At 56.9% G+C, this 17,491-nt stretch overlaps 3 protein-coding genes across 3 annotated transcripts in view; all 3 read left to right on the top strand.

Moving 5' to 3' along the window:
• Nucleotides 1–6,653: 6,653 nt before the first annotated feature.
• On the top strand, nt 6,654–12,609 carry LOC108506092 (lipase member M-like). Its single transcript, XM_017832727.1, has 9 exons — nt 6,654–6,767; nt 7,667–7,784; nt 8,070–8,268; nt 9,127–9,236; nt 9,532–9,677; nt 10,101–10,247; nt 11,192–11,263; nt 12,193–12,258; nt 12,376–12,609. The coding sequence occupies exons 1-9, from the start codon at nt 6,663–6,665 to the stop codon at nt 12,607–12,609; spliced, it is 1,197 nt and encodes a 398-aa protein (XP_017688216.1). The 5' UTR covers nt 6,654–6,662.
• A 1,587-nt stretch (nt 12,610–14,196) lies between these two features.
• On the top strand, nt 14,197–16,802 carry PAOX (polyamine oxidase (exo-N4-amino)). Its single transcript, XM_017832652.1, has 7 exons — nt 14,197–14,341; nt 14,642–15,134; nt 15,213–15,412; nt 15,661–15,916; nt 16,043–16,155; nt 16,233–16,390; nt 16,653–16,802. Exons 1-7 carry the CDS (start codon nt 14,197–14,199, stop codon nt 16,800–16,802), a joined length of 1,515 nt encoding a protein of 504 aa, XP_017688141.1.
• A 365-nt stretch (nt 16,803–17,167) lies between these two features.
• The window catches only part of MTG1 (mitochondrial ribosome associated GTPase 1), a 4,141-nt gene continuing 3,817 nt past the window's right edge, over nt 17,168–17,491 (top strand). The window contains exons 1-2 of the mRNA XM_017832724.1: nt 17,168–17,304; nt 17,392–17,456. Of these exons, the coding sequence (XP_017688213.1) occupies nt 17,199–17,304; nt 17,392–17,456 (171 nt within the window). The 5' untranslated portion in view covers nt 17,168–17,198. The remainder of the gene's footprint in view (nt 17,305–17,391; nt 17,457–17,491) is intronic.

Raw genomic sequence — 17,491 nt, 5'->3', positions numbered from 1 at the left:
CAGCCACACTTGCTGAAATGCAAATAGTCATTCTTTGGGAAGACTAAAGAGTTCCACCTGTATTTGGAGCTCTACTGACCGGTCTTCACCAAGGACTAGCTGGAGGCAGTGCCAGAAGCCCTCCCAGTTGGCTCACCCTCAAATGAGCAGTGGCTCAGAGCAGAGTGTGATTTTTTTCCCTGCAGGGAGAGGAGGGAAGGTGGAAAAACAGGACCAGGTATGCCCAGACAAGAACCACTCCCCCTTCCTCCCAGCATACAGGAACACCAACACAACTTGCCTTCCTTTTGGGACAGGACATCAGAGAGGATCCTGGTGGAGCTGTGGCCACTCCTGGCCCTTGCATCAAGTTTGGGCCCACACTGCTTCCCCTATTACTTGAAGCACCTTCCCTGTGCAGACAGGCTGGGAGAGCTGGGAATGTTCAGCCTGCAGAGGGGAAGGTTGTGTGGAGACCTCACAGCACCTTCCAGGGTCTGAAGGAGTTACAAGGAAGCCAGAGAGGGGCTGTTCATCAGGAACTGGTGTGACAGGACAAGGGGGAATGGCTTCCCCCTGCCAGAGGGCAGGCTTGGATGGGATATTGGGAAGGAATTGTTCCCTCTGAGGGTGGGGAGGCCCTGGCACAGGTTGCCCAGAGAAGCTGTGGCTGCCCCTGGATCTCTGAAGTGTCCAAGACCAGGTTGGACGGGGCTTGGAGCAACCTGGGCTAGTGGGAGGTGTCCTGCCCATGGCAGGGGTGGCACTGGATGGGCTTTCTGGTTCCATCCAGGTGTCTGCAGATGGTGGGACGGGGCTGTTGGTGCCTTGTAGCACAACTGTGGTGGCTCTGCTTGAGTTGTCATCTCTGAAGGGGTCTCACTTTCTAGAACTGACCACAGAGGAGAACAGGACAGGGTGAGGTAATCTCAGGGTGCCAGAAGGAGGCTGTGGGTGAGATAGGATCTCTCTGGATTGACAGTGATTACCTGCCTCACTTGGTAGGGTTGTAATGACATCTTTTTCTGGGGGATGAGTTGCTCCCAGCAGGGCTGTGCCCTGGAGCAGCATTCTTCCAGCACTGCACTGGGCCCATGCCATGGCTGTCAGGGCAAAGGCAGGAAGACCTTGCTGTCTTTGCAAATAAACACCCAAATCTTTTCCCCAACAGGCTTCTGAGAAGGCTGCAAGAAACTGGAGTCCTCGAATTGTTAAAGTTGGAAGAGATCTCCAAGATCATCAGGTCCAACCTTTATTGTGGCACCCCTGTGTTTGTCACTAAGCCACGTCCCCACCTGCCATTATTGAAATGTAGTTGAAAAATACTTTTAACTTCTGAAAATTCCTAAGAAGTTCAGGCTTTAGTCTCTTCCTGTTCAGATTAGAAGTTTCTGCCACTTCTGCAATTGTCTGGTGCAGTGTTTGCATTCTCTTCATTCATTGTCAGTCTCCCATCAAAGCACTTGGGTGAAGTTCTGGAAGTTCTAAATCAGGTTCTGGAAGCACCCTGCTCCCCATGGTACTGGTACTTGCTTCCCATCTGCTGTTAAAGGCTAACCAAGGGATGAAGAGATGTAACTGGGAAGGAAACAGGGTGGTAAATTGATTTATGCTTGGAGCATAAACGTTGTGGAATCATCTGGGGTTGCCTTGATCAATAAATGGATGGAGTTGCAGGGCAGGATGTGTTGATCAGGACAGGGCTGGAGTCCCTGCATGTCTCAGGTGTGTCAGAAAGTCAAACATCATCAGACAGGAACACGATCATTGCACAGGTCCAAGGTCAGGCTGGGATATCAGAGTCATGGAATCACAGAAGTTTATGTTGGAAGGGACCTTAAAGCTCATCCAGTGCCACCCCTGCCATGGGCAGGGAAACCAACCAGAGGAGAGGCTGCTTCCCTCATCAGGTTCTTTAACTTGAGCCACGTCCTCCAAGGTCACTGCAAGAATCTGGCAGGAATTAGACAAGAGCTGACCTTCTCTTATTGCTAAAATCAGACTGATACTCTCTTTCCCAGTCCAGGACACCAAGAGCAGATGACAGAGGGTTAAGCATTGCCCTGCTTGTGCCTGGGTTACCCTCGTGTTTGGCAGGAGATATCAAGAAGGTCTCAAGCAGCCTGGGCACACAGTCTGGTGGTTTGTACATGTGTGAAAGCAGCAGCAGCAGCAGCAGAGCAGGAGTTGGAGCAAAGGTATGCATTGATAGGCAAGGCCATGATTAACACCCATCACACTGGTGAGCACAGAGGAAGGCACTGCTGGCACCAGGAGGTGCCACAGAGGACGTGACTCACCAGCAGAAGACCTGCTCCTGCTCACAGAGGGACAGCAGTGGGGACACAGCTGACTTCAGGGACTCCTTCTCTTCCTGTTGTCCCAGCAGCACGAGGGGTTGCAGTCCTGTGATGCTCAAACAAGAACACGAGAGACATCCAGCAGCAATGTGGCCTGATGTCTTTGAATCACAAAGTCAGCAAGATGCGGGAGTGACACCTCACACCAGAGGATGTAACTGTTGGCTCTTAAAGCACCTGAGAGGCCAAGAAACAGTTGAGGTTTGGGCCTCAAGCAGAGCCCAGGAGCATATGGGGGACTCAGTAGCTGGTAACCCTCACTCTCCTGGCAGCACTCAGGGGATCTTGGCCAGCCCAGCTGGACACCCCTCTGAGAATCATGGAATCCTAGAACGGCTTGGGTTGGAAGGGACCTTCAAGATCAGCTTATTCCGTACCCTGCCATAGGCAGGGAAACTTCCCACTAGCCCAGGTTGCTCCAAGCCCCATCCAACCTGGCCTTGGACACTTCAGAGATCCAGGGGCAGCCACAGCTTCTGTGGGCAACCTGTGCCAGGGCCTCCCTACCCTCAGAGGGAACAATTCCTTCCCAATATCTCATTTAAACCTGCCCTCTGGCAGGGCCTATGGCCTCCTTCAAAGACGTTTCCCATTGTACTATCACTACATGCCCTCTGCTCTATGAGGGTGTGATGAGAGTGTGTGTATGAGAGTGTGTGTATGAGACTGTGTGTATGAGACTGTGTATGAGACTGTGTGTGAGAGTGTGTGTATGAGTGTGTGTATGAGAGTGCTGGCAGGTGCCTGATTAGAAAGATAAATAAAATACCTCCCTGTTTCTTGAGTTTTCTTACATTGGTTCCTACAACAACGCTGTGAAAACATCCCCTGGGTGTGGTTGTAGAGCTCCATTTGAAGATGCCTGTGAGAGTCTCTCTAACATTTGGCTGTGCACCCTTATCTTGTGTTATGGGGTTCTGGCGCTGCAGAAGAGCACAGGTGTCTATTTACAATTCTGGTAAGTGCACAACCACAGCAGCATCGTGGTGGCACTGCTCTTTCACACACCTGCGTGTCAAAACCCCCATCTCTGGTCTGCCAACTCCAAACAACTCAAAAGTCTTCGTTCCTCCCTTTGACTAAACTACACAAGAGATTCTCAGTACAAATCCAGCTGCTTTTGGCTGGCACCTTCTCTCCTTCCTAGAACAGGTGCTGAATTACACAACAGCCTCAGAGTTGACACACTGCTCCCATAGCCTCATTCCACAGCCTGAGGATGCCACAGGGAAGCCTCTCCTGCCTCTCCAACCTCTATCAGTACCTAGCAGTTAATACCTCCCCTAGATAACTAGCACTCAGTGGAGTCAGGAGGCAGAAGACTCGACAGTGGATGAAGTAGGCAACTATGCAAGTAAAAGGTGAGGTCTGTCTTGGTGCTGCTGAAGAAACCTAATGGGAGAGTGGAAGAACACAGGCTGGTTTGGGGTTTCTCCACCCACTGCTTTTAACTCCTCTTGGGATGCACACTGGAATTGCTCTCTACACAGCCTGTAAAGTCCATCTTATGCAAACCTCGTGAAGTTCAACAAAGTGAAGTGCAAGGTCCTACAGCTGGGTGGGGGACTGATGGAAGCAGCCCTGAGGAGAAGGGCTTGGGAGTGATGGTTGATGCCCTGGCCATGTGTGCTGGCACCCAGACACCAACCATGTGCTGGGCTGATCCCACAGTGTGGGCAGCAGGGGAGGGGGATTCTCCTGCTCTATTCTGCTCTCATGAGACCCCATCTGCCGACCTGCCTCCAGCTCTGGGGGCCCCAGCACAAGAAGAACATGGAGCTGTTGGAAAGAGTCCAGAGAAGGCCACAAAGTTGCTGAGGGGACTGGAGCACCTCCCCTGTGGAGACAGGCTGGGAGAGCTGGGAATGTTCTGCCTGGAGAGGAGAAGGTTGTGTGGAGACCTCACAGCACCTTCCAGGGTCTGAAGGAGCTACAAGGAAGCCAGAGGGGGACTGCTCATCAGGAACTGGTGTGACAGGACAAGGGGGAATGGCTTCCCCCTGCCAGAGGGCAGGGATAGACGGGATATTGGGAAGGAATTGTTCCCTGTGAGGGTGGGGAGGCCCTGGCACAGGTTGCCCACAGAAGCTGTGGCTGCCCCTGGATCCCTGGAAGTGTCCAAGGCCAGGTTGGACATGGCTTGGAGCAACCTGGGCTGGTGGAAGGTGTCCCTGCCCATGGCAGGGGGTGGAATGAGCTGATCTTGAAGATCCTTTCCAACCCAAACCATTCCATGATTCTGTGTTTCTGTGTGGTGGGATTTTTACACTCACAGGAGTGGGAAGACATTTTCAGAAGAAGCTCAAAGCAGACAAAGGTACAGCACTGAGGTAATGAAAGAGTGCAGGCCCTGGCCACACCTGCCATCAGGAGGACAGCGCCCACACAGCGGCTGGGGTGCTGGCAGAAAATTACAGTCTGGAGGATGGAGCAACACGTGCGAGTTCTGGGCTGATTTCACAACCCACATACCTCTCATAGACCACGGCTGCTGTGGACATTAGAAGGCAACCATTAATCTGTGACCAGGAAAGCCATCCTCGAGCAGAGCAACCAAAGGCTGGCGCTCTTAGGTGGCCACTAAGCTATGGAGAGGCGTAGGTTGGACAGGCAGGGGCTGCAGGTGGAGAACGAACACCTTTGCTCTGTGCAGTACCCATCCCTTCAGCCAAACAGCAGCGTTGCACGAGCTCTCCTCGCACTGCCGTTGCTCGGGGAGGTGAGCTGGGTGCTCCTCCAGGAAACTCTTGCAGACCTTCTGCAAACTGCCCATTGCAAATGTGACACCCCGTGGCTGTTGGGGCTGTGTGGAGCCTGGGCCTGGGACATGGAGTGACCACATGCCTCCTGCTGAAGCCTGGCCTGTCCGCGGTGTGTCCATGGGGAGGTCGGCACGCTCCGGAGGCCTTGTAGAGCTGGTGGAGCCCAAGTTCTCCTGTTGTACCAGGAACTCTTCTGAATGACCCCAGGAGTTAGGAAATGGCCCTTTACAAAGAAAAGCTTTTGGCATCTTTTTAACTGTGGCTATCAAGAGCTTAAGGTGCAACTCCATAGCCGAAATTCCTCCCCACACCACTCTGGGCTGCTTTGGGAAACATAATCCTTTGCAAGCACGAAAGCCACGACCACGTGGGCAAGGGGAAGGAGGTACCACGGGTGTGATCAGCACACAGCTGGTAATTTGGAGGGCACGTGAGGTGGCACAGCAGGGTGGCAGCCTGGCAGGGCTCTGACACAGCGTGGTCCTTATAACGCCGGGGATGACAGAGGCACCTCCATCCCCACCACGGCCTGCTCAGACACCACAGCGGGCTCAGCCTGGTAACGTACTGGAACTCTGCGTGGGTCAGACCTGTGCTGGAGCTCTCCCGAGGCTGAAAAGGCACTGATTGCTTTTTTTTCCTTGGTAATACCGTAGAGAGGCTTGCTGGGAATATTTCAGAGGGCAGATATGTCTCAGGGTGTGGGAGATCCACCGGAAGGAGAAGAAGGAGGTAGAGAGTACCCTGCAATTCATGCTGCTGGGCTGGAGTTAAGCTCTGCCTTTTAAGAGCCCAGCAAAACATTAGAAATCATATATAATATTAACTGTGTATATTAAAAATAGATTTCTGCTCAGGTCAGGAGTCTCTAAGGTGATAAAAGGGGTTTCTGGTTTTTTTCAGGCTACGCTTAATTAATAAATTGTCTTCCTATGAGGCTTTACCAGTTTCAGTTCACAGGATCCTTCAGTTCATAGTGGGGTTTGGGTACAAAAGCTAAGCAATAGAGAAACAGAAAAAGTATAGATATAGATATAGTCACAGCCCAGCCAACCTAAATATGCTCTTTCTGTAGCATAAACTCCTCCTTTGGATTAATTCCCTCTGCGTGACAACTGGCCCGATGGTATTTTCTAGCACTTTATTTCTTGTATTATAGAGCTGGTCTCTTCTTTTTACCACTAAAAATATAAGAAAGGCTCTTGCCTAGTACCAATCCTGTCTGCACAGAGGAGTGTAAAAAGCCCTGTGTAGAATGTAATGGAAGCTGAAATTGGGAATCCCCTCCCCTTTCCCAGCCCAGGCCTTGATATGGTCTTCAAATATATGAGAAACTTAACACATCATAACCAAGTGGAAACAGACATTTATAGCAGTGTTTAATAATAAGAGTAATCAGCAACACTGGAAACAGACATTTATATCAATGTTCAATAATAATAATAATAATAACAATCGACAACAATAATAACAACATTCATGTTATTGTTTTTATTGTTGTTGTTATTGCTATTATTATTCCTGTTATTATTACCATTATTATTATTTACACAGGCACAAGATGTGGCTGTTCATTGCAGTCCTGTTTTTCGTACAAGCACCCACGAACTCCAAAGACGCCTGCGAGCAGAAAAAGGCTCTAAATCCCGAGGCTTCCATGAACATTGTGAGTCCGGAGAGCTTTGAATTCCCACTTGGGAAGTCTGGGGACGCTCAGCTGGGGGAGGGAGGGCTGGGGGTACATAGGTGGAGAGGGCAGTACGGCAGCACTGAGTGCAATTGTCAGCAGGGCAGTCAGAGAAGGGGATAATCCCGGCCTGGATTTGGCCAGATGTCTTCCCAGAGGGTAGAGATTTGTGTGTGGCTCCTGTCCTGCAGCTGCAGTAAGCTGCTCAGGGCCACGTCCAGGTGAGTCCTGGAAGTCTCTGAAGGTGGGTTTAGGTCGACCCAAGATGTGGGCAATAAATTGTCTGCCATTAACCCCTCCTGCCAACCTCGGGACACAGCGAAGTGTAGGCAGGATCTCAGCTGGATTTCACCAGATGGAAACTTCCAGAGCTGGGGAGTTTTCAGCATAAATAAAGCCCAGGCAGAGCCTCAGGAGCCGTGCAACAAACCCTGTGGGGTTTATCCTATTGCCCTTCCAGTCAGCCCAGCTGGGCAGGTTCGATGCACCACCTTATCTGCCCCTCATATCAGCTCAGGGCGCGGCGTGACACCTCCTGCCCCCGCTGGCAGCCGCCTGTAAATCCTTTAGGCTTCAATCTCCAGGTTTGGAGCCGTTTCAAACCCCGCAGCAGCCCTCCCGCTCACAGGCACGATGAGACTGAGCATCTCCTCTTCCCTTGGGCATCGCAGCGGGGCGGGAGTGGGGTTGGGACAGACCCTCCTCTCTCACAAAAAGCCCTCAGCTGACCCAGAGACACCCCGGGCAAAGCAATGTCCCGGCTGCCACACCCCACCTGGGTTTTCCAAAGGCATCCCAGTGGATGAGGGGTGTGCTCCTCAAGTCAGATAAACATCTGGGCTATGGATATTTTTGCACCTGGGTTTTTCTTTCCCCAGAGCCAAATCATCTGCCACAGAGGGTACCCCAGTGAGGAGTATGAAGTCCTGACTCGGGACGGCTACTACGTCCGCCTGAACAGAATTCCTCATGGAAGAGAAAAGCCAAGGAACAGAGGTACGGCTCTGTTTCCCTCAAAACCTGCAAAAAACAACCCTGAACATGAGCAGATGAAGGGATGAACCTTACCAGGCCAGGAGAGTATCTGTTGGTAAAGCAAAAATACCAAATCCAACAGATTTCTCCTATTCACAGTCAAAGCTGTAGCACCAGGAGACATCATCAAAATGCACATTGTATGTCCTCTGGCAGTGCAAGGGAGAGGCTTTATTGGCCTTAATTTGGGGTGAGTAAATAGAAAAATTCTGGGTTAGGGAAATGTGCTCTTTCTTTTGCACCCAGGGGCCAAGCCAGTGGTGTTTCTCCAGCACGGGATATTCGGAGAAGGCAGCCACTGGGTGGAAAATCTGGCTAACAACAGCCTTGGCTTCATCCTGGCAGACTCTGGCTATGACGTCTGGCTGGCAAACAGCCGGGGAACGAGCTGGTCCCGCAGACACGAGTACCTTTCAGCTGACCAGGCTGAATTCTGGGATTTCAGGTGGGCTGGAGCGTGTTACAAAAGCCTGGCAAACATCCCTGCCTGTCACTAACCTCAAGGCAGAGGTGGGTGCCTCCAAGTAGGCAAGTCAGAGCACCTAATCCCCGGGCACAGCCTCTCCCAGAGCTCCTGGTGGTGTATCCAGGGAGGATGGAGGTATCTGTGCAGACCTGCTGCTGACACAGTGCCAGCATCTCCCTGCAGCTGGTGAGAGCACAGGGCTCTGCTGCCTGCTGGGGACACCCGTCCTGCAGAGACATCAGCCTTGTGCCAGGGCATCCACAGGGACGCCACTGAGCTGCCCACAGGCATCATTGCCACCTCCCCTCCTCCTAGACATTGTCCACAGAAACCTTGTCCCCATGAATGGCCTTCTTAAGCTGGTAGTGCCTCTCCAGAGCCAATCTTCAGAGCAGTGGTGGATTTTCCAGGCTCACAGACATGCTTGCAGAAAAACCTGATAGAGCAGGTCTGTGTTTCACCACATCTCACTAACAGGCACACGGGCAGGAGCTGGTGCTCCACTCCCGTCTGGGAAAGAGCACCCCTAGGAGTTGTTATCCTGGTGGGATCCAGCTCTGGATCTGCAGGGTGGCTGTGTGTGGCCCTGGAATGCACAGCTGGGCAGGCTCTGCACAGTTTATTTACTGCTCACCGAGGACTAAGCCCTTTCAGGGAAGGATGATGCCACGGCTGGAGGGAGGCCTTCAGGTCCTTGCAGTTTCAGCCAGCTCATAGGAATTTTCTCCTGGAAAATCAACCCCGGATGTTAAGCCAGGCAATGCAAGGCAGCCAAAGCTCACAGGGGAGCTTGTTCTGGTGCTGCTCCAGAGCCAGCACACCCTTCCTGTGTTACAGCTTTCACGAGATGGCCACGTATGACCTCCCGGCCATGGTGGACTTTGTGCTGCAGAGGACTGGGCAGAAGCAGCTCTACTACGTTGGCTACTCCCAGGGCTGCACCATCGGTGAGTTCCTGGGGGTTCCACACCACGTTGCCTTGAAAACGTTCATTTTGGTGTCTGTCAGAAGAAAGCAGAGAGGTCCATCTTTGCAGGTTTAACATCCCTTGAAGTGCCTCATCAGCCACTTCCAACCACAGGGATGAAGGTGTTGTCTCCTCTCTTGCACTAATGATAAGCGGGAAGGTGGCAAGAGATGTCAGAATTCCAGCTGGAGATAATGCCAGCTAAACAGATCTGGGTCTGAGCAAACCCAGAAGAAAGATGGACCAAGTCTGAGGTTGTTTTTCTCTTTTCTCAGCGTTCATTGCGTTCTCAGCCATGCCTGAACTGGCTGAGAAAATCAAAATGTTCTTTGCCCTGGCTCCTGTGGTGACAGCCAATCACACCAGAAGTCCCTTCATGAAAATATCCTTCCTTCTGGATAAGAATCTCAAGATGATTTCGGTAAGGGATTGCTCCATGCCCTCCTGCCCTCACCTGTTCTGGGAAAGGGTTCATGCCCAGACACAACATCTGATGTGGCAGAAAACAGCTAATTCCTGCTGATTTATTGGCACAGACACAATCAGGTGCAGATGCAGTCCTGGATGGTCACTTAGCTGAGTTCATGTCTTCCATCTGTAGAATGAAACTTGTTGAATTCCTGGACAAAACACCTGGAAAAGAGCAGCTGTGCCACGTTGATTTTAATGGCAGTGGAAAATGGATCCAGTGCTTGGGGAAGGTGGGGGGAAAGAGGGGAGTCCTCAATCCTAATTTCTCTGGTGTGTGTTCAATCAGCTCCTGCAATGAGCTGTACACATCTCTGCACAGCAGGAGGGCAGGAAGGGAAATGCAGGAAATCCACCTTGCCCTTTGCTCCCGCAGCTGCTGCTCGGCAGGACGGACGCGACCCTGCGCATGAGGAGGGTGTGGAGGTTTCTCCCCCAGCTGTGCACGCACAGGCTGCTGCACAAACCCTGCGCCAGCCTCCTCTTTCTGCTGGGTGGCTTCAACGAGAAGAACCTCAACATGGTGGGTGTGTCAGGCAAGGAGGGGATGGGGGAGCCAGATCCCTCTCACACTTCTTCTCCCAGGGCAGGAAAAGTCCCCAGGCTCTGCTGGGTGAATGTCAGTGTCCAAGTGGCACTGGATAACACCTCTGAGTTAGGGCTGCCTGTCCCTGTGGCCACCCCTGTACCCCTGGGGTGCAGCCCCTGCTCCTCCCCACCCACACCAAGGGTGCTGAAGCAGCATCTGGGTGACCACAGGTAGTTCCTCAGGTCTTGAGCACAGTCCTACGAGGAGCAGCTGAGGGAGCTGGGGGGGCTCAGCCTGGAGAAAAGGAGGCTCAGGGGGGACCTTCTGGCTCTGCAAGTCCCTGACAGGAGGGGGGAGCCGGGGGGGGGTCGGGCTCTGCTCCCAGGGAGCAAAGGACAGGACAAGACCTTAGCTGCACCAGGAGAGGGTTAGGTTGAACATTAGGAAGAATTTTTTCACAGAGAGGGTGATTAGATGTTGGCAGGGGCTGCCCAGGGAGGTGGTGGAGTCACTGTCCCTGCAGGTGTTTAAGGACTGACTGGACATGGCACTCAGTGCTCTGGGCTGGGGGACAAGGTGGTGTTGGGTCACAGGTGTGACTTGATGATCTCAGTGGTCTTTTCCAACCTAACTGATCCTGTGATTCTGTGATTCTGTCCCTGAGCCCAGACAAGGCACCTTGTGGAGCTAGGGATCCTCCATCCTTCATCCCCATCATTCTCCTGCTGGTGCTGTCTTAGAGCAATAGATTTTTAATGAAAATCATATTTCTGAACCTGACCCGGCTTTTTTAATGAAAATCATGTTCCTAAGCCTGACCCAGCTCTCTAGGCAGCACGACTCAGCAGTAGCTGCTTTGGGAAACACATCACCTGGCAGTGCCACCCTCGCTCCCCTCCGTTGGAAAGCAATGATAGCTTGGATATTTTTCCTTGCAGACACGGCTGGATGTGTACACATCCCACTATCCAGATGGGACCTCTGTCAAAAACATAGTTCACTGGGCCCAGGTAGGTTCCCTGAAACACAGATGCTTCATCCCTGGGATGGGCCCTTCATAGGGAGTCTGGTGTGTCCAGGGCAGATGTGAGAGTTCAGGTATCTTGGATATTGGCAGATCCTGAGAAAGTAAAGGCAAGAAATCAGGTGAACAGGAGAGGTGCTGAATGCAGGATGAGCTGCCCTGTGGGGACACCAGGCTGTACTCCCTGGACTGTGGCAGGCAGGACAAGGGGAGGGATGGGCAGAGCGAGCCTGGGGGCACCCTGGTTTTGGTGGGTGAAACCAGGCTTTACAAGGAGAGCCTGGGAGACCTGGACAAGGAGGTAAAGCAGGACCCAAGAGCATCTCCTCCTTCCCAAAGGGGTTCTGGACACCCCAAGCCTGGGCTCTGCCAGTCCTGCTGCAGCTGCAGCTTTGGCCCTGCTGGAAACCGGATCAGGCTGGAGACTCCCACCCTTGTGCCTCCTTGCAGAGCCAAATTATAGGCAACAGGGAAGGCATAAAAGGTTGTTAAAAGGAGATTCAGCAGCATCCTGCACACCCAGCTGATGATGAGCAGGTTTTCAGAGGGAAGAATGTGGCACCAGGGCAGCCAAGGAGTCACGTGCAACACCTCAGTTTGCCAACCCAGAGCTAGGAACAGACATGGAGCAGGAGGCCAAAACATCACCCTGTAAAATAGGGTGGAAAGTCTGGCTTTGCAGGGGTGACACCTCCTCCTGCAACATCCCATGGGTGAGGACACTGACACCTTTCCTTGTCCTGTCTGTCCCCAACCAGCTGGCATGGTTGGCGATGGGCAAGTGGAGGGCAAGGACTTGCCCAAACCCCTTCCAAGCACCCTCTGATGATGTGGGCCTTCAAAGGGGCTGGGAGGTGCTGGACCCACTCAGTGGCACTTGCTGGCCTCCCACACAGATCTACCCTCTCCTCCCAGGTGGTGAAATCAGGAGAATTCAAAGCCTTTGACTATGGCAGCAAAAATACCGCCGTGTACCACCAGGTAGGAGGCTGCAGGGGCAGTGCTGGCAGCTGGAGATGCCAGGGTGGTGCAGGGCTGGGTTGCCTTGCAGGGGTTGACCATGACAGCCATTCCTCAGAGCTCCCTGTGTCCCTCCAGGATACACCACCCTTCTACCAGGTGGAGGAGATGCCGGTGCCAACGGCGGTGTGGTCAGGAGGGGAGGACTGGGCAGCTGACTGGAGGGATGTCCGCCTGCTGCTGCCCCGCATTGCCCACCTCGTCTCCTACACCCACATCCCCGACTGGAGCCACTGGGACTTTGTCTGGGGCTTGGATGCCCCCGGGCGCCTCTACAGCAGCATCCTGGAGCTGATGGAGGGCTCCCGGTAGAGTGGTGGCTCCCAGGGAGGTGCTGATGGCCTGGCCCCTCTCCCTCAGCTGGGACAGCCCAAGGACATGATGGGACAGTCCCTGCTGGGACAGTCCCTACTGTCCCCTCCTTCCTGCTGGTCTGCCATGCTTGTGGTGATGGTGCTTCCCACACATCCCTTGGTCGTTGGGGTTTGTCCTCCTTGCTTGAGACCTCCTCAAAGACCAGTGGCACTGTGCAGACAGGGCACCACAGGGGTCAGCCAAGGTGTCAGGGTGGGCAGGAGCCACCAAGCCTCCTGGAAGGGCCCCAAGGTGATGGTGGTGATGCTGGGACCCTGCCACGACCCCACTGTGGCTGCCCAGGCTGCAGATTAGAGCACCCAGCCCAAGAGGAGATGGGAGGGAGCTGGGCCTGCAGAGTCTGGCTGTGAGAGCAGCCCCCAACTATGGCACAGAAAGGGAGGGAGGGGATGGATAAGACCAAGTGTTTCTCAGCAGCAGTGAGGGGGCCTGGTGCCAGGTCACAGCCCAGGGGGATTCAGGTTGGACCTAGACAGGTCCCCAGGGAATTGGAAAGTCTCCATCTGGAGGGGTTTCAGGACTCTGCTGGGACAAGTCAGACACTTACCTGCACTGTTTGGTGACCAGAGGTCCCCAGGGATGGCTGTCTGGCTGTCCCTGTGTCATCAGCACTAACACTCTGGGAATGCCTGCCCTCCCCTCCCATCCCTAGGAGCTGGTGACCCCAAATGCCCTGGGCTGGGGCAGGGTTGCAGGGCCACTGTTCCCCCCAGAAAGCTGCCGCCAGGCTGATGTTCCAAGGTAGTGCATGGCCCCAGCCACACATTCCTATCCTGCTGCTTGCTGCAAAACCGGGGCTGGCAAAAATCCCTCCAAAATAAATGCTCGAAGGGGATTTCAGGAGCCTGCACTGCAGCTCTGACACCTCCGGCTCTTCCTTGCATGTGAACATTTTCCAGGGGGCTGCCAGGCCAGCAGGAGTGTAGTGGGGTGACCCAGCTGGCAGTGGCTGGGGCACAGTGGGTGCTCTGGGGGTCCCAGCTGGGAGCATCCCAGTACCTCACCACTGCCAGGGGGGGAAGGCACCAGGAATGCTGACTGCCAAAAACAACACCAGCCAGCCTTGGGGATAGAGAGCTTTATTGTGTCCATGAGGGTTTGGAAATCCCAGGTGAGTGGGACCACTGGGGGCAGCTCTGCCCGGAGCTGCTGAGATGTGTAGGGCCAGGACAGAGGGATGAGCGGCATAAGGAGCGGGATGGGGAGAGGAGGAGGGTGGGGAGGTGGTCTCAGGGCTGCCCCACCGCAGGAGGGGTCCCCTTTCCCACCGCAGCCTTCTCCCGCCCTCCATGGGCACAGGCAGCTGGTTCATCGCTGCACCGGGACCCACGGTATCCATCCATCAATCCCTCCATCCATCCTTCCATCGATCCATCCATGCCTCCATCCCTCCCTCCCTCCATGCCTGCCTCTCTCAGGGCACTTCTCCCTCCAGCCCGCCCTCCCTGCCTCCCTCCCTGCCGCTCCCGGGGGCGGTGCGTTGTGGTGCGGGCGGTGCCGGCGGCGGGGGCGGGTCCGGCGGCCATGGAGGGCGGCGGGCGGCGGGTGGTGGCGGTGGGCGCGGGGCTGGCGGGGCTGGGGGCGGCGGGGCGGCTCCGCGGGCACGGCTCCCTGCGGCTGCTGGAGGCGGCGGCCCGGCCCGGGGGCCGCGTCTGCACCCGCCCCTTCGGTACGGCCGGGGGGGCCCGGGGAGACACCGGGAACACGGGATGGGCGGCACCGGGGGGCGGGCCCGGGCTGGGGCGGGGCGGGGGCACCGGGCTGGGGCGGCTGTACCGGGATGGGGAAGCCGCACCTGACCCCCGACCCCGCGGGGCCCCTCCGGAGTGGGATCAAACGGGAGCCCGTCACGGGTGGCACAGCGCAGGCTGGGGCAGAGGCGGGTCCGCTGTTTTAGGGGGGCAGGTGGGGTTGGGGGTCCTGCCACACGCATGGCTCGGGGTGACCGCCTGTCCCTCCCTCCCGGCAGCGTCGGGGCTGGCGGAGATGGGGGCACACTGGATCCACGGCCCCTCGCCGGGGAACCCCGTGTTCTGCCTGGCCTCCCAGTACGGCCTGCTGGGTCCGGAGGCTGCCCTGGAGGAGAACCAGCAGGCAGAGGCGGGGGGACACCCCCCGCTGCCCTCCGTCACCTACAGCAGCTCGGGGAGGGTGCTGAGCCCTAAGGCGGTGAGCGAAGCCCGCGACCTCTTCTACGCCCTCCTGGCCTCCACCCGCGCCTTCCAGGGGTCCAAGGAGCCGCCGGCGCCCAGCGTGGGCCAGTACCTGCGGGCAGAGATCGCCCGGAGGGTGCCCACGATGGCGGGGGGCGTGGAGGAGGCCCGGCGGCTCCAGCTGGCCGTGCTCGCCGCCTGCCTCAAGCTGGAGTGCTGCATCAGCGGGACCCACAGCATGGACCTGGTGGCTCTGGAGCCCTTCGGGGAGTACGTGTCGCTGCCCGGCCTGGATTGCACCTTCCCAGGGTAAGCGCGGGGCTCCGCAGGGGACGCGGAGCAGCCTTTCGGGGGCCACCCCGTCCCCAGCAGCGCCTCCTCCCGCAGCGGCTACAGCAGCTTGTCCGAGCGCCTCCTCTCGGCTCTGCCCGAGGGCACCGTCCTGCTCAACAAGCCAGTGAGGACCATCCGGTGGCGAGGGTCCTTCCGCGAGGAAGGGGACGATTCCAGGGATTTCCCTGTCCGGGTGGAGTGTGAAGATGGGGACGCCTTTCTCGCCGACCACGTCATCATCACTGTCCCGCTGGGTGAGGAAATGAGGGCACCCACCCTTCTCCTTGCCCTGCCTGTCCCCTCCGACCAGCCGGCAGGGTTGGAGATGGGCAGGTGGAGGGGAGGGATTGCCCAAACCCCTTCCCAGCCTCTCAGACGGGAATTCTAGTGGGAGAGGGGAGGCTGGGAAGGGACTTGGGGAGGGCAGAGTATCTCAGATGCCATTTAGGAACCTGGCTCAGAGCTGCCTGATCCAATCTCCTGCCCGATCTTGTGCCTGCAGGTTTCCTCAAGGAACGCTACCAGGAATTCTTCCAGCCTCCCCTTCCCGAGTGGAAAGTGGAGGCCATTCGCCGCCTGGGCTTTGGCACCAACAACAAGATTTTCCTGGAGTTCGAGCAGCCTTTCTGGGAACCTGAGCAGCAGCTCCTGGAAGTGGTGTGGGAGGACGAGTCGCCCCTGGAGGAGCCCAGCGCCGACCTGGAGGCCAACTGGTTCAAGAAGCTTATCGGATTCGTGGTCCTCCAGCCCCCGGAGCAGTACGTGAGGGGGATGTGGGGCATCTCCCAGGCCTGCTCTGGGTGGCTGGTGGCCCGTGAGGTGGGGCAGGGAGGGCACCACAGCCCCAGCAAGCAGCAGCTCTGAGCTCTGTGTCCCCTGCCCAGGCACGGGCACGTCCTCTGCGGCTTCATCGCGGGGAAGGAGTCGGAGCACATGGAGACGCTGAGCGACGCCGAGGTGCTCAGCGCCATGACCCGCCTCCTCCGCAGGCTCACAGGTGCCAGCCCTGCCCTCCCTGCCCGCCCCAACCCCCGGGGGATTCCCGGGATCCCACCCCGAATGCCCTCCCCGCAGGGAACCCCAGCCTGCCGGCCCCCAGGAGCATGCTCCGGTCCCGCTGGCACAGCGCTCCCTACACCCGCGGCTCCTACAGCTACGTGGCCGTCGGCAGCTCCGGGGATGACATCGACGTGCTGGCACAACCCCTGCCTGAGGACCCCCAGGACCCCCGGGTGAGGATGCAGGGGGTGCAGCGGGGCGGGGGGACAGGGCACCTCCAGCAGCGCAGGGAAGCGGCACCGCTCCCACCCTTTGGGGGGGTGAGGGTGGTGTTCACCTGCCGAGCTCCACGGCGGTGGGGGCAACCCCACTTCCCTAAAGTTTGGGGAAGGGAGAGCACCCGCTCGCCGGTGTCTCCGCGGCGATGCCCCCCAGGGGCTCGGGGGGGCGAGGCCAGGTTGTCACGGCTCGGCTCACCCTCCGCCCCGCCCGCAGCCCCTGCAGCTCCTCTTCGCCGGCGAGGCCACGCACCGCACCTTCTACTCCACCACCCACGGCGCGCTGCTCTCGGGCTGGCGGGAGGCCGAGCGGCTCAACCACCTCCTCCAGCCTCCCATCCCTCCTCCTCTTCCTCCTCAGCCCTGAGGGGGGCGGCCAAATAAACGCGCCCGCTGCTTCGCTGCTGCTTTTTGTGCCGCTCGGTCTCCTTTTTTTATTAAGAAGCCGCCAGCGCTCACGGAGGCTTTTCTTCCAATCCTAATCCTGGCGAAGGGGCTGCAGTGTTGGTTTTTAATACCAGTTGGTGCTGGAGATGGTGTAGCGCGGGTCGTCCAGCGGGTCCTGCGCCGGGCCGGGCTGCGGGGCGGGCTGAGGGGCGGAGGCGGCCGCACCGGGTTGAGGAGCAGAACCGGGGGCGCCGGGGGTGCCGGGGCCACCGGGAGATGCCGCCGAGCTTCCCGGGCCCCCCTGAGGCTGCGGTTCCGCCATGGCTGCGAGTCCCGCCCCTTCCGGTGTCGCGCCGGAAGTGACGCGCCGGAGGCCATGAGGGTGTGGGCAGGGCCGCTGAGGGCGGCCGGGGCGTTCCGGGAGCGCTTCGACTTCGGCGGCCGCGATGTGGCCTCTTGGTTCCCGCGGCACATGGCGAAAGGTGAGGTGGTGGGCTGAGCCCTCCTCAGACACACACGCACACACAGAGGGGCGAGCTCACCCCGGCGCTGTTTTGTTTTTGTTGCAGGGTTGCGGCAGATGCAGGCGGCGCTGCGCCGCGCTGACTGCCTGGTGGAGGTGCACGACGCTCGGATATCCTCCGCACCCGCTTTAAAAAAAAAAAAAAA

The sequence above is a fragment of the Lepidothrix coronata genome, unplaced genomic scaffold (assembly GCF_001604755.1).
Source record: "Lepidothrix coronata isolate B3197 unplaced genomic scaffold, Lepidothrix_coronata-1.0 Scaffold204, whole genome shotgun sequence".
NCBI lineage: Eukaryota > Metazoa > Chordata > Aves > Passeriformes > Pipridae > Lepidothrix > Lepidothrix coronata.
Note: the sequence above shows the minus strand (reverse complement) of the source record. Positions and strands in the feature narration are given on the sequence as shown.